General features: G+C 47.9%; 1 protein-coding gene across 2 annotated transcripts in view; it reads left to right on the forward strand.

Annotated features, from left to right (window-relative positions):
* Nucleotides 1-12,288, forward strand: part of SYTL4 (synaptotagmin like 4) — a 155,180-nt gene that overhangs the window by 87,549 nt on the left and 55,343 nt on the right. For both annotated transcript variants that reach the window (XM_029607400.1, XM_029607401.1), the window contains exon 11: nt 11,468-11,646. In XM_029607400.1, the coding sequence (XP_029463260.1) occupies nt 11,468-11,646 (179 nt within the window). The remainder of the gene's footprint in view (nt 1-11,467; nt 11,647-12,288) is intronic.

Below are 12,288 nucleotides of genomic sequence, written 5' to 3' on the forward strand. Positions count from 1 at the left end.
AGGCAGCGTTCGTCCAATTCTGAACCTACGTGCCCTCAAGTACCTCCACCGAGAAAAGTTCAAGATGGTAACCTTGGGTTCCCTCCTGCCTCTTCTGCAAAAAGGAGACTGTCTCTGCTCTCTCGATCTCCAAGACGCGTACACACACATTGCAATAACTCCATCTCATCGCAGGTTCCTGAGATTTCTGGTAGGCCCCAAGCACTATCAGTACAGAGTGCTACATTCGGCCTGGCATCTGCACCACGAATCTTCACCAAGTGCCTCATAGTAGCAGCCTTCCTCAGGACTCAAGGTGTTCACGTCTACTCCTATCTAGACGATTGGTTGATCATGGCTCCCACTCAGCAAGCTGCTCTGTCGTCCCTAGGCTTACTTTACGCACTCTGATTTCGCTAGGATTTCTCATTAACTACGTGAAATCCTGCTTAGTCCCATCTCAAACTTTTATCATTCATAGGGGCAGACTTGGACACCTTGCAGGTAAAGGCATTTCTGCCTCAACAGCGAGCTCACTCTCATTTCTCTCGCACACCAGCTACAGTCTCAGCACCGCACGACTGCAAGCCACTTCCTCATCCTGCTGGGACACATGGCGGCGTCAGTTCAGGATAACCCAATGGCCTGCTTGGCCATGAGTCATGCAGTGGACTCTCAGGTCACAATGGACTCAATCCATTCAGCCCCTGTCGACCATTGTCCACGTCACTGACTCACTCAGTCAGTCTCTTGCCTGGTGACAAATCAGATCAATTTCCTCCAAGGCTTGCCCTTCCAGGCTCCAGACCCTCAAATAATTCTCACCACCGATGCTTCCAACCTCGGCTGGGGAGCCCCTGTGGCCGAACTGCAGGCACAAGGATCTTGGTCTCCAGAGGAAGCCAAACACCAAACCAATTTCCTGGAGCTGCGTGCAATCAGATATGCTCTCTGGGTATTTCAGGATCGCCTGTCCAATAAAGCCATCCTGATTCAGATGGACAACCAGGTGGCCATGTGATTCATTGACAAACAGGGAGATACGGGCTCCTACCTTCTGTGTCAGGAACCTGCGCAGATATGGGCGGAGGCCCTCTCCCACTTAATGTACCTAAGGGCCACCTACTTGCCGGGAGTGGACAATGTGTTGGCAGACAAGCTGAGTCGCACCTTTCAGCCGCACGAGTGGTCTCTCAACCCCTCAGTGGCGGACTCTATCTTCCAACAATGGGGTTACCCTCATATAGATCTCTGTGTCACTTCAAAACCGCAAAGTAGAGAACCTTTGCTCTCTCACTCGCAGCCAACACTCTCAGCCAAGAGATGCATTCTCCCTCTCCATGGGCAACCGGTCTCCTATATGCATTCCCTCCACTTCCACTTCCACCTATCAAAGGCTCTCACGAAGTTATGTCAGGACAAGGGAAGCATGATCCTGATGGAAACCACACTTGGCGAGGCCAGTGAGGTGCTAATACTTCAGGATCTCTCCATTCGCAGGCACATTCCCTTGGGAAAGGACCCGCTTCTGATCACTCAGAACGACGGGTGCCTACGCCATCCCAATCTTCAAGCTTTGTCCCTGATGGCCTGGATATTGAAAGGTTAATTCTTCAGCCCCTTAACCTTTCGGAGCCAGTTTCCCATGTCCTGATTGCTTCACGGAAGCCTTCCATGAGAAAGTCTAACCACTACAAATGGAACAGGTTTAAGTCATGGTGTTCTTCTCAATCCCTTGATCCCTTTACTTGTTCCACCATGAAGTTTCTAGACTATCTATGGCACTTGTCAGAATCAGGGCTAAAAACTTCCTCCATCAGGATGCATGTCAGTGCGGTAGCCGCCTTCCATAAATGTCGGACATTCCTATTTCAGTGCAACCCCTTGTAATATGTTTTCTGAAAGGCTTGCTTCACCTCAAGCCTCCACTGCGTTCTCCAGCCCCTTCTTGGGACCTCAATCTGGTTTTGGATCTGCTCATGAAACCACCATTCGAGCCTCTCTAATCCTGTGATTTTCGCTATCTCACATGGAAAGTGATTTTTCTTTTGGGAATAACATCTGCTTGCAGAATTAGTGAGTTACAGGTCCTAGTTACCTATCCGCCTTACACTAAACTTCTGCAGGACCGGTCAGTACTCCGCACTCACCCTAAGTTCTTGCCTAAGGTAGTATCGGAGTTTCACAATCAATCCATTATACTACCTACCTTCTTTCCCAGGCCCCACTCCAATCCAGGAGAACAGGCTCTGCATACCCTTGACTGTAAACGTGTTCTAGCATTCTATCTAGACCATACAGCTGCCCACAGGAAAAGCACTCAGTTGTTTCTCTTTCCATTCCATCAAATTGGGGCAGCCTGTGGGTAAGCAGACTCTCTCTCCTCCTGGTTAACGGACTGCATATCTTTTTGCTATCAGCAAGCAGGCATTCCACTTCAAGACCGTGTTAAAGCACACTCTGTGAGGGCCATGGCGACTTCAGTAGCACACCTACACTCTGTGCCGCTTCCTGACATTTGCAGGGCTGCTATCTGGAGTTCTCTCCATACCTTTACAGCCAAATATTGCTTAGACAAGGCCGGAAGACAAGATTCCATCTTCGGCCAATCTGTCTTGTGCAACTTGACGTACCAACACCCTTCCGCCTGCTCGTTAGGATGCCCTCTACCAAATTTCACCCCAGTCCTAGTGCCTATTGCACATCTGGGTACATTTGGTGCATTTCTCGGACATCCTCAGCTCGGTACTCACCCATATGTGTGGACTAACAGCCTGCTTGTCCTGTGAGAAAGCAAATGTTGCTTACCTGTAACAGGTGTTCTCACAGGACAGCAGGATGTTAGTCCTCACGAAACCCACCCGCCGCCCTGTGGTGTTGGGTTCGTTACGTTTTCTTTTATTTTTCGGCACTTCCTGTAGCTTTAAACAAGACTGAAGGGGGACCCCTGCTGGCTGCAGGTTTAGTGCCATGCTGGGTATGCCCAGTGGGTACCAGTCAAAGTTCTAGAAACTTTGACAAAAGTGTTCTGTGATTGGGCTCCATCCTGTGATGTCACCCATATGTGAGGACTAACATCCTGCTGTCCTGTGAAGAACACCTGTTACAGGTAAGCAACTTTTGCTATTCCAAACATCTAGCATTATGCCTTAACGCTCAATTTTTCTTGTCATCGTACTCTGTCTTCCATTATATTGCCTTCTGCAAATAACAGGGTTACAGGGTATCTAGCGATGTCAAACTAGATTATCAAAATTTAAAAAAACCCAAAAAATTACCTCAAAACCTTATAATCCCATTACTTATCCATACAGTACCCATGTTTCTAACAAATATGCTCTCACTAATCCAAACAAACATGCTTTACCTTCTGCATTACCAAAATGCCATTATCATAGAGTAACATAGATTGCTGCTTCAACTCCTACGTAAATCTGAATAATCGGTATATATACTTATCAGTTTAAATCAACCTAATAATGAGAAACCATTAACCATTACACCCTTATAATCACAAAATCAATATACTTAATATATGCATCCTATTAATATGGGCATAAATTATAAAAGCATAAACCATAACGCTCCATTGGTTGACATTGGATTCAATGTCGCATTCTATAGATGAGTTAGGTTTTTTGTAATTTGTCAGGTTGAATCGAAAAATGGAGGTGATATATCATCCATTTTGTTCAATTTGGAGCATAGATTTATTTTTTCATGGCGCACCGTTAGCCCTAATGGATTAAACAATCCAACTGAATGGTTTGCGCTTTTATAATTTAGGCCCATATTAATAGGATGCATATATTAAGTATATTGATTTTGTGATTATAAGGGTGTAATGGTTAATGGTTTCTAATTATTAGGTTGATTTTAAATTGATAGGTGTATATATACAGGTTGTCCAGATTAATGTAGGAGTTGGAGCAGTGATTGCTGTTATTCTATGATATTGGCGTCTTGGTAATGTGGAAGGTAAAGCATGTTTGTTTGGATTAGCGAGAGCATATTGGTTAGAAATCTGAGTAATATATGGATAAGTAATGGGTAACTATAAGGTTTTGAGGTAGTCTTTGGGTTTTTTTAAATTTAGATAATCTAGTTTGACATCGCTAGATAGCCTGTATCACCCCACACGTAAAGGCTAATTCATCCTATCTACAGAAAATGCCATTTATGGTAAGCAAACTTGCTGTCCCTGATCCAAAGAGCTTAGACTTAAATACCTAAGACAATAGGAGATAAAGGACAATTTTCAAATTGCATTGAATACAATACTTAAACTTTAAACTTACCATGGGTAAAGATTACCCATAAATATTTGCATTTGCCTTTTTTGTGCAGAAACTTTTTTCCATGAAAAATAACATGTAGAATTGAAAATGTAATGTGTGCATGTGCCTGTCGTCTCCTGACCTAAATATGGCCCCAGGAATGCTGCCTCTAAATGAGGCTAAAAGTATGTGCATACTCTTGCACCCCACCACCCCCTATGGTACTAAATTTTCAGACAGCAAATTTTGTATAAATAAATGACCTTGTCATCAAAGTCGGTAATCCAGTCACAATGATCATTTGTGGTGAAAATGGTGTTTGAACCCAAATCTTCTAGTTGAATATTTTAACCCAGAAGTGAGCAACCTATGGGACATGTGACCTGTGAGATTTCAGTCTGTCCTATGAAAGTGACATCTTGGCTGGAAGTGATGCTGCTGGCCCGTCAAATTCTGTAGGGATTTTTCTCCCTCCACCTCCAGAGGGGAACCTCCATTGGCACCTCCCAGTGTGACCCTGGGGAAGGCTCCGAAATGTACCACTCCTGTTCTAATCAGTAGGTCCAGATTGGTAGATGAAAGCAAGCTGCTCTCTGTACTGCCTAGGGTCAAAGAGCGCTCTTGAGGAAACGGCTGTTCTGCTTACTGCTCCAGCTCCTCTCCTAGGCAGTGCAGGAACAGTAGGCGGCAGGGGTGAGAGGGGGAGGCTGTAGCTCAAAGCAAAGGACTATTCTGCTCCCTAATCCAGCCCCTCCTCTCCTGTTCTCCCCTCCCCTTCCTGTCTGCTGCAGAAAACAGAAGGGGGAGTGGTGGAGTTCAGGTACAGAAGCTGGATACATTCATTGCATATTTTCACTGTAAATGCCAAATTTAAAAAAAAAAAAAAAAAAGTAAAAGCACTCAAATCAAATTGGTCAACTCCTCATTTCTACACTTCCTGTTTTAAGTGGTTGGTCTCCTTGCAGCCTCTTCCACCGTTCACCTTCCTTCTTGCTTTGTGTGATACCAAAGACTACTATTTAAAAGGAGGTACAGAGTCAAGCTGGCACACAGGTTCTGGAAAGGTACTTCCTGCCTGGGCAGGCCTTGAAGCACACTTACCACCCTATCATACCCCAGCTAATAAAAGAGGGTGGCCTTGCAGAGGACATGTGTGCTGTTACAGGGCAGCAGCATGGGATAGACTTAGTTTTTGGATATTTGCCAGGTTCTTATGGCCTGAATTGGCCACTGTTGGAAACAGGATGCTGGGCTTGATGGACCCTTGGTTTGACGCAGTATAGCATGTTCTTATGAGTTGTAAACTGGTTCTGGCTCTGCCCTGTAACAGCACACACTGTTCCTGAACATATCCAGATCAGTCCAGAGAAGTGGGTTGTGTATCCCTACCAGCAGGTGGAGTCTGAGAACAATTAGAACTTTGGGCACTGCTACATAACGAGAGCGCCACCTGCAGTCACTCAGTATTTCTCTGACTCCAGCAGGTGGTAGAGATGCACTCCTGCAGTCTTCCTAGTTTCTTAGTTATTTTTTTAGTTAGTTTAAAGAGATTTTTTCTTTTTGATTAGGTCGCTTCCTGAGATGTTAGGCACCTTCGTGGGCCGTCCCTCAGTGGAAGCTGGGTGTCCGGGGGGTTGGATACCCCTGTCTAGGTCTCGCCCGCTTCAGCTCGGTGGTGGAAGGCCAGGGGCTCCTGACTACTCCTCACCAAGGCTGCTTTACCTGCTTCCTCGCCTCCTGCACTAATTTGGCTCCGTAAAGTTTTTTGTAAAAAAAAAAAAAAAAAAAGTTTAGCCAGCGGCTAATCTTCTCCTCTGAGGTAAGGAGTCAGTGCAGTGGGGGGCCTGCCTATAGCAGCTGTTTCGGGAGTTTGGCAGCATGTTCCTTCAGCTCCCAGGGCTCCGGGTTGTTCCCTGAAGGGAGAGGATGAGTTGGGCTTTGTGCCCGTTTGCGCAGAGTTTCGCCGCGTTTTTAGCACTGCTCGTGCTGTTTGGGCTGCCGGCATTACATTTTTTATTTTTCTTCCCGCACTGACAGACAGTGCGCCTTTTTCCAGCAGCGACTTTTCCCCTCACAGTTCGACCACGTGGCTGTGCAGTCTGTTATGGACCTTAGCTCAAAATTGCTGTGTGAGGTGCGCGGTCAGGCACTAGATGCAGCTTCCATGTGTGCTGCCTGTGCCTGTTGACCCTCCCCGCGGGGGGGGGGGGGGGGGGGGAGTGCCTCATGCTCCCCCTGTGGGGGAGGATCTTGCAGGCGATGTCACCCCCTGCAATTCTGGGGAGGGGGATCCAGAGGGGTTTTCCCCTGAATTCATTTTACTCATGCACCAGGCCTTTTGAGCTAGAAGGCATTCAGTGTCTAAGAGCGTTCGACAGCCGGTGGATCTGTCAGGGTCCCCTGGTAAGAAGGCACTGGTTGCAGATCCGCAGCAGCGTCCTGGGGAGCAGCCTCGCCAGATGGGGGACACTCTCCAGGTGCCACAAGATCCAGGTGTGGGATCAGGCGCTCTGACAACCCCGGGAATGACTCCGGGGGCAGACCCAGACCTCATTCAGGATCCCAGGGGATGTTGATCCCGATGGTGACTCTCACACCCGCTTAGGGAGATGATCCCAGTGTGGTCGCCTTTTTAAGCGGGATGAGCTGGGGCCTCTAATTCCCCAGGTCTTGGATGTTCTGGGTATAAGGTTTCTCAGGAAGAATCTGACAATGAAGGGGTTAATCCTGTCCTTGATGGCATTCGGGGTCCTACAACCTCTTTCCTGTTGTCCAAGAAGGTCCGCAAGCTGGTAACTCGCTAATGGGATGCTCCGGATGTGGGGCTGAAGGTTGGCAGGGCTATGGCAAAATTATACCCCATGTCTACATATGTTTTAGACCTTCTGAAGATTCTGAAGGTGGATGCGGCGGTCTCTGCGGTCACAAAAAAGACCATTATTCCAGTGGCGGGGGCTGCAGCTTTGAAAGACATGCAAGACCGCAAACTGGAGATCCAGTTGAAGCAGTTTTTTTGAAGTTGCCACTTTGGTCTTTGGGTGGCAGTTTGCTCGAGCCTTATGCAGAGGGCATGCCTGTGCTGGGTTCAGGACTCTGCTTCCACGTCGGGAGTCTGGCAATGGGCCACTACAGGCTGCCCGTCTGGAGGCGGGCTTCGCTTATGTTGCGAATGCACTTTATGACCTGGTGTGCACTTCAGCTAAAAGTATGGTATCAGTGGTGGCGGTGTGTCGACCCCCTCTGGCTGCACAATTGGGTGGCAGATTTGTCCTCAAAGTCCCAGCTTTGTAATCTCCCCGTTAAGGTCAAGCTCCTTTTCAGGGGCGACCTTGATAAGCTGGTTAAGCTGCTCGGGGAATCCAAAGGCAATAAATTGCTGGAAGATAGATCTTCAAAGAATGTTTTTCCTCCTCTGTCTCGTTTTCGAGATTCTCACTGGTATAGAGCCGCCAGATATACTATGCCTTCTGGTCCTAAACAAACTACGGGATGCCAGCAGTCCTTTCGCGGTGGTCGCTGCTCCAGTAGGGACTCTGGAAACCTCGGTGCTGGAAACAGTAAACTCTCCCAATGAAGCCATGATCACCCATTCCGTCATTGAAGCTGTCTGAGGCAGATTATCCAACTTTTACATGGAATGGGCAAGGATTACCTCAGACCGCTGGGTCCTGGAAGTGATCAGACGGCTACGCTCTAGATTTTTCGCGACCAGTTCAGGAGATTGTTTTGGAATCCCGAGTGCCAGGTTCTTATGGCCTGGATTGGCCACTGTTGGAAACAGGATGCTGGGCTTGATGGACCCTTGGTCTGACCCAGTATGGCATGTTCTGATGTGGCCTCCCACGTTAAGCGCGAGGGGGTGTGGGCGACCCTGCAGCGTCTTCTCGAGCTCAGGGCTATTGTCCTAGTTCCGGAGGCACAGCAGGGACGAGGCCGGTACTCTGTTTACTTTGTGGTCCCCAAAAAGGAGGGCACGTTTCATCCCATCCTCAATCTGTAGAAGGTAAACCATTGTCTTCAGATTCCTCATTTTCGAATGGAGACCCTGAGGACAGAAATGGCGGCCGTACAGAAAGGGGAGTTTCTATCATCGCTGGACCTCATGGAGGTGTACCTGCACATCCCAATCTAGTTCAGCCACCAAAGATTTCTGCGCTTCAAGGTCTTGGGGCAGCACTTCCAATTTCAAGCCCTCCCATTTGGACTCTCCACAGCTTCTCAAACTTACACCAAGATGATGGTGGTGGTTGCGGCCTTCCTCCGCAAGGAAGGAATTTTAGTCCACTCTTATCTGGACGACTGGTTGATCCGCGTGAAGTCTCAGGACGACTGCAAGAAATCAGTTCATATGGTGATGTTTACTTTACAGTCCATTGGGTGAGTCATCAATGTGCAGAAGATTTACTTGGAACCCACCCAAGACCTGATTTACTTGGGAGCTCGGTTCAATACCTTGCACGGCAAAGTGTTTCTGGCGACAGACTGAGTGACAAAGTTACAAGGCCAAATCCATGCCCTTCTCCGGAGAGAGAATCAGACAGTCTGGCATCATCTGCAAGTCCTGGGTTCCATAGTATCCACCTTGGACTTGGTTCGTGGGCGTTTACTCACGACCGTTACAGCGTGTGCTTTTGTCGCGATGGAGTCCGGTGTTGGAGCAGTTCCACCTACCAATGCCACTGCTTCCAGAGTCAGTCTGTTATGGTGGCTTTCGAGTGACAATCTGGAACGGGGGGGGTGGACTTGGACACCCCCCGAATTGGCTGATCTCCACAGATGCCAGTCTATCTGGTTGGGGAGCAGTGTATGCACACAAGTCCGCCCAAGGCCTCTGATCACCGATGGAAGGATCCTGGTCTATCAATCGTCTCGAGATATGAGCCGTTCAACTTGCCCTGCAAGCATTCCTACCCTGGATCCAGGGCAGAATGTTACGAGTGTTCTCTGACAATGTGACGACGGTGGCTTACATCAACAGGCAAGGCGGGATGAGAAGTCCCACAGTAGCGCTTGAGGTGCGACTCCTGTTTGCCTGGGCTGAGCGTCGTCTCAGGGGGATTGCCGCTTCTCATGTCGCAGGAGTAGAGAACGTTCAGGTGGACTTCCTCAGCGGGCAACAGCTTGACCCAGGAGAGTGGGAGCTGGCCCTCGAAGCATGGAACCTCATCTGTGCAAGGTGGGGCGTACCACAGTTAGATCTGATGGCAACACAGGCGAATTTGAAGACAAAACGCTTCAGCCATCGATGGGAGAGGGGCTCGGTAGGGCTCGACGCTCTGGTGTGCCCTTGGCCCACAGGAATTCTACTGTATGCCTTCCCTCCATGGCCCCTCATCGGTCGGATTCTCCATCGGATAGAACTCCGTCCAGGCAGGGTGGTTCTTGTAGTGCCAGAGTGGCTGCGTCGCCCATGGTTCGCATGGCTCTAGAGGATCCCTTGCAGCTTGCTCATCTGCAGCATCTGCTTCAGCAGGGACCCATATTTTCAGATCGGGAGGATCCAGTCTCTCTCGTGGCTTGGCTTTTGAGAGGCGATGTTTACGCTTGAATGGTTATTCCGAACAGGTCATTTCCACGCTCCTGCAGGCGAGACGCCCAGCCACCTCTATGGCTTATGTTAGAGTCTGGAAACTGTTTGAAACGTGGTGCCACCAACATTCCTGCGATCCGTTAGCAGTTGACATCCTGCGGGTCCTGGAATTTCTGTAACAGGGACTCACTAAGGGGTTAGCATTCAATTCCCTTAGTGTTCAAGTGGCGGCTCTGGGTGCTTTGATTGGAAAGTTTAATGGCTCTTCGCTTGCACTGCACCCGGATATTGCTCTGTTTCTCAAGGGGGTTAAGCAATTACGGCCTCCCATCTGTTCTGTGTGTCCAGATTGGAGTTTGAACCTAGTGTTTCGGGTACTATCTAGTCCCCCCCTTTCGAGCCTCTCCGCAGATCTTCGCTGATTGATCTGACGTTGAAAATGGTCTTTTTGGTGCCCATTTGCTCAGCTCATCTGATTTCAGAGTTACAGGCGTTGTTGTGTCATGACCCTTTTCTTCGGATCTATGACGATAGGGTGTCATTACGCACGGTTCCGTCCTTCATTCCAAAGGTTGTATCAGCCTTTCACGTCAGTCAGACTGTAGAGCTTCTGGGGTTCCCTCAGTGGTCGCGGGAGTCCTCTCAGGGCAGAGACCTTTATCTTTTGGACGTGCGATGCATCTTATTGCAGTACCTGGAAGTTACCAATGACTTTCGACGTTCCGATCATTTGTTCATTCTCTTTGGTGGTCCCAAAAAGGGGGACACAGCAGTTTTTAATCCAACGGGAGATGGACGTCTTAGAGGCCATTTGTTCGTCATACATAGCCCCCTTTGGGGCTCAGAGCTCATACCACTAGGGCCCAGGCTACTTCCTGGGCAGAATGTCAGTTGCTGTTGCCTCAGGAAATCTGTAGGGCGGCTGTGTGGTCCTCACTTCACACTTTCACTAAACATCGACTGGACGTTAAGGCTTCTGGTGAATTGTCCTTTGAGAGTGTCCTGCGTGCGGGTCTTTTGGGTTCCCGCCCAAGTGTAGGGTGGCTTGGGTACATCCCACTTCTCTGGACTGATCTGGGTATGTTCAGGAAATGAAAATTGGTTCTTACCTGCTAACTTTCGTTTCTGTAATACCACAGATCAGTCCAGAGGCCCACCCCTTTCTTCAGATACCAAAACTTCTTGGTCAGAACCTGCTTAAGTTTTTTTATTGTTGAAGCTTCTTTTTTGCAGACATGATTCATGGAGCAGTTTTTAGCAGTTCGGTCTGGGTTTTGCCAGCGACGAAGTGGTAGTCTGGAAACTTGGTTGGGTGCTATCCTTCGTTATTTAGTTCTGTTAGCATGGGCTTGGGTACAGGTCAATACTGAGTTACTGCAGGTAGCACTCTCGTTATGTAGCAGTGCCTCAAAGTTTTGTTCTCTGACTCCAGCTGCTGGTAGGGATACACAACCCACTTCTCTGGACTGATCTGTGGTATTACAGGAACAAAAATTATCAGGTAAGAACCAATTTTCATTCCTCTGCAAAGCCACCCTCTTATTAGCCGGAGTAGAATAGGGTGCCACCGGATTAGTTTTGGTTTTTTGGTTTTTTTTTAGGAAAAGTGCATTGCCAGTAGGTATGGTATCTGATCACTGGGTTTGTCCTGTCTTTTTTTGTTTTGTTTTTTTTCCTGCAGAGTACACTGGGCAGCATGATGAGTATTTACAGTGAGGCTGGGGATTTTGGCAATGTTGTCGTGACCGGTGATATCATCTTCACCCTGAAATATGACCACAGAATGCAGGTTCTGAGCATCCACATCAAGGAGTGTCGCAATCTGGCCTACGGCGATGATGCAAAGAGGCGCTCCAACCCGTGGGTGATGGACATTAGTTGCCAACCCTTAACAGTGCTAGAATTTATTCCAGGGTGCAGGAAGTTGGTGTGACACGTCTGAGGTTTAGAATGTCTTCCATCAAATTGTGACTCTAATCTTACATGATATTTGGTTTTCAGGATTATATTTTCTGACCTTTTTCATTTAAAAAAAAAAAAAAAAATTGTGCTAAAGGTCAAGGCATCTTCTATTTTAAAGTTTTAATAGTGAGTCCATTCTGTGATTTGGTATCAGACCTGTCTGAAATTTTTTGGGGTTCAAAAAAATTACCTGCCCCTCCAGCAAGGTGTTCAGGACAGGATACAATAAAAACATACATAATAAATTTCAAACAAAATATCAATCTAAACAAACAATTCAAACAATCTAACAAAGATTTAGATTAGCTGCAAGGGCACTTGCTACGAGGGAAGGAGAGGAAAAGCAGTGGCACACAGCATGGAAAGCATCTATGCTTCAAGAGGAGGGCCCAAAGTGTCCAGCTGAGAGGCTTCCTTTCCAGGCCCTGCCAGCATGTAACTGCAGTCAGCAGGCAAAATAGTCTGAGGCTGGTAAAATTAGTGAGGTAGTAACAAGAGTTCCTCTTGAGCCAGCCAGACCAGTCCAGACTAATGAGTTAT

The sequence above is a fragment of the Rhinatrema bivittatum genome, chromosome 6 (genome assembly GCF_901001135.1).
Source record: "Rhinatrema bivittatum chromosome 6, aRhiBiv1.1, whole genome shotgun sequence".
NCBI lineage: Eukaryota > Metazoa > Chordata > Amphibia > Gymnophiona > Rhinatrematidae > Rhinatrema > Rhinatrema bivittatum.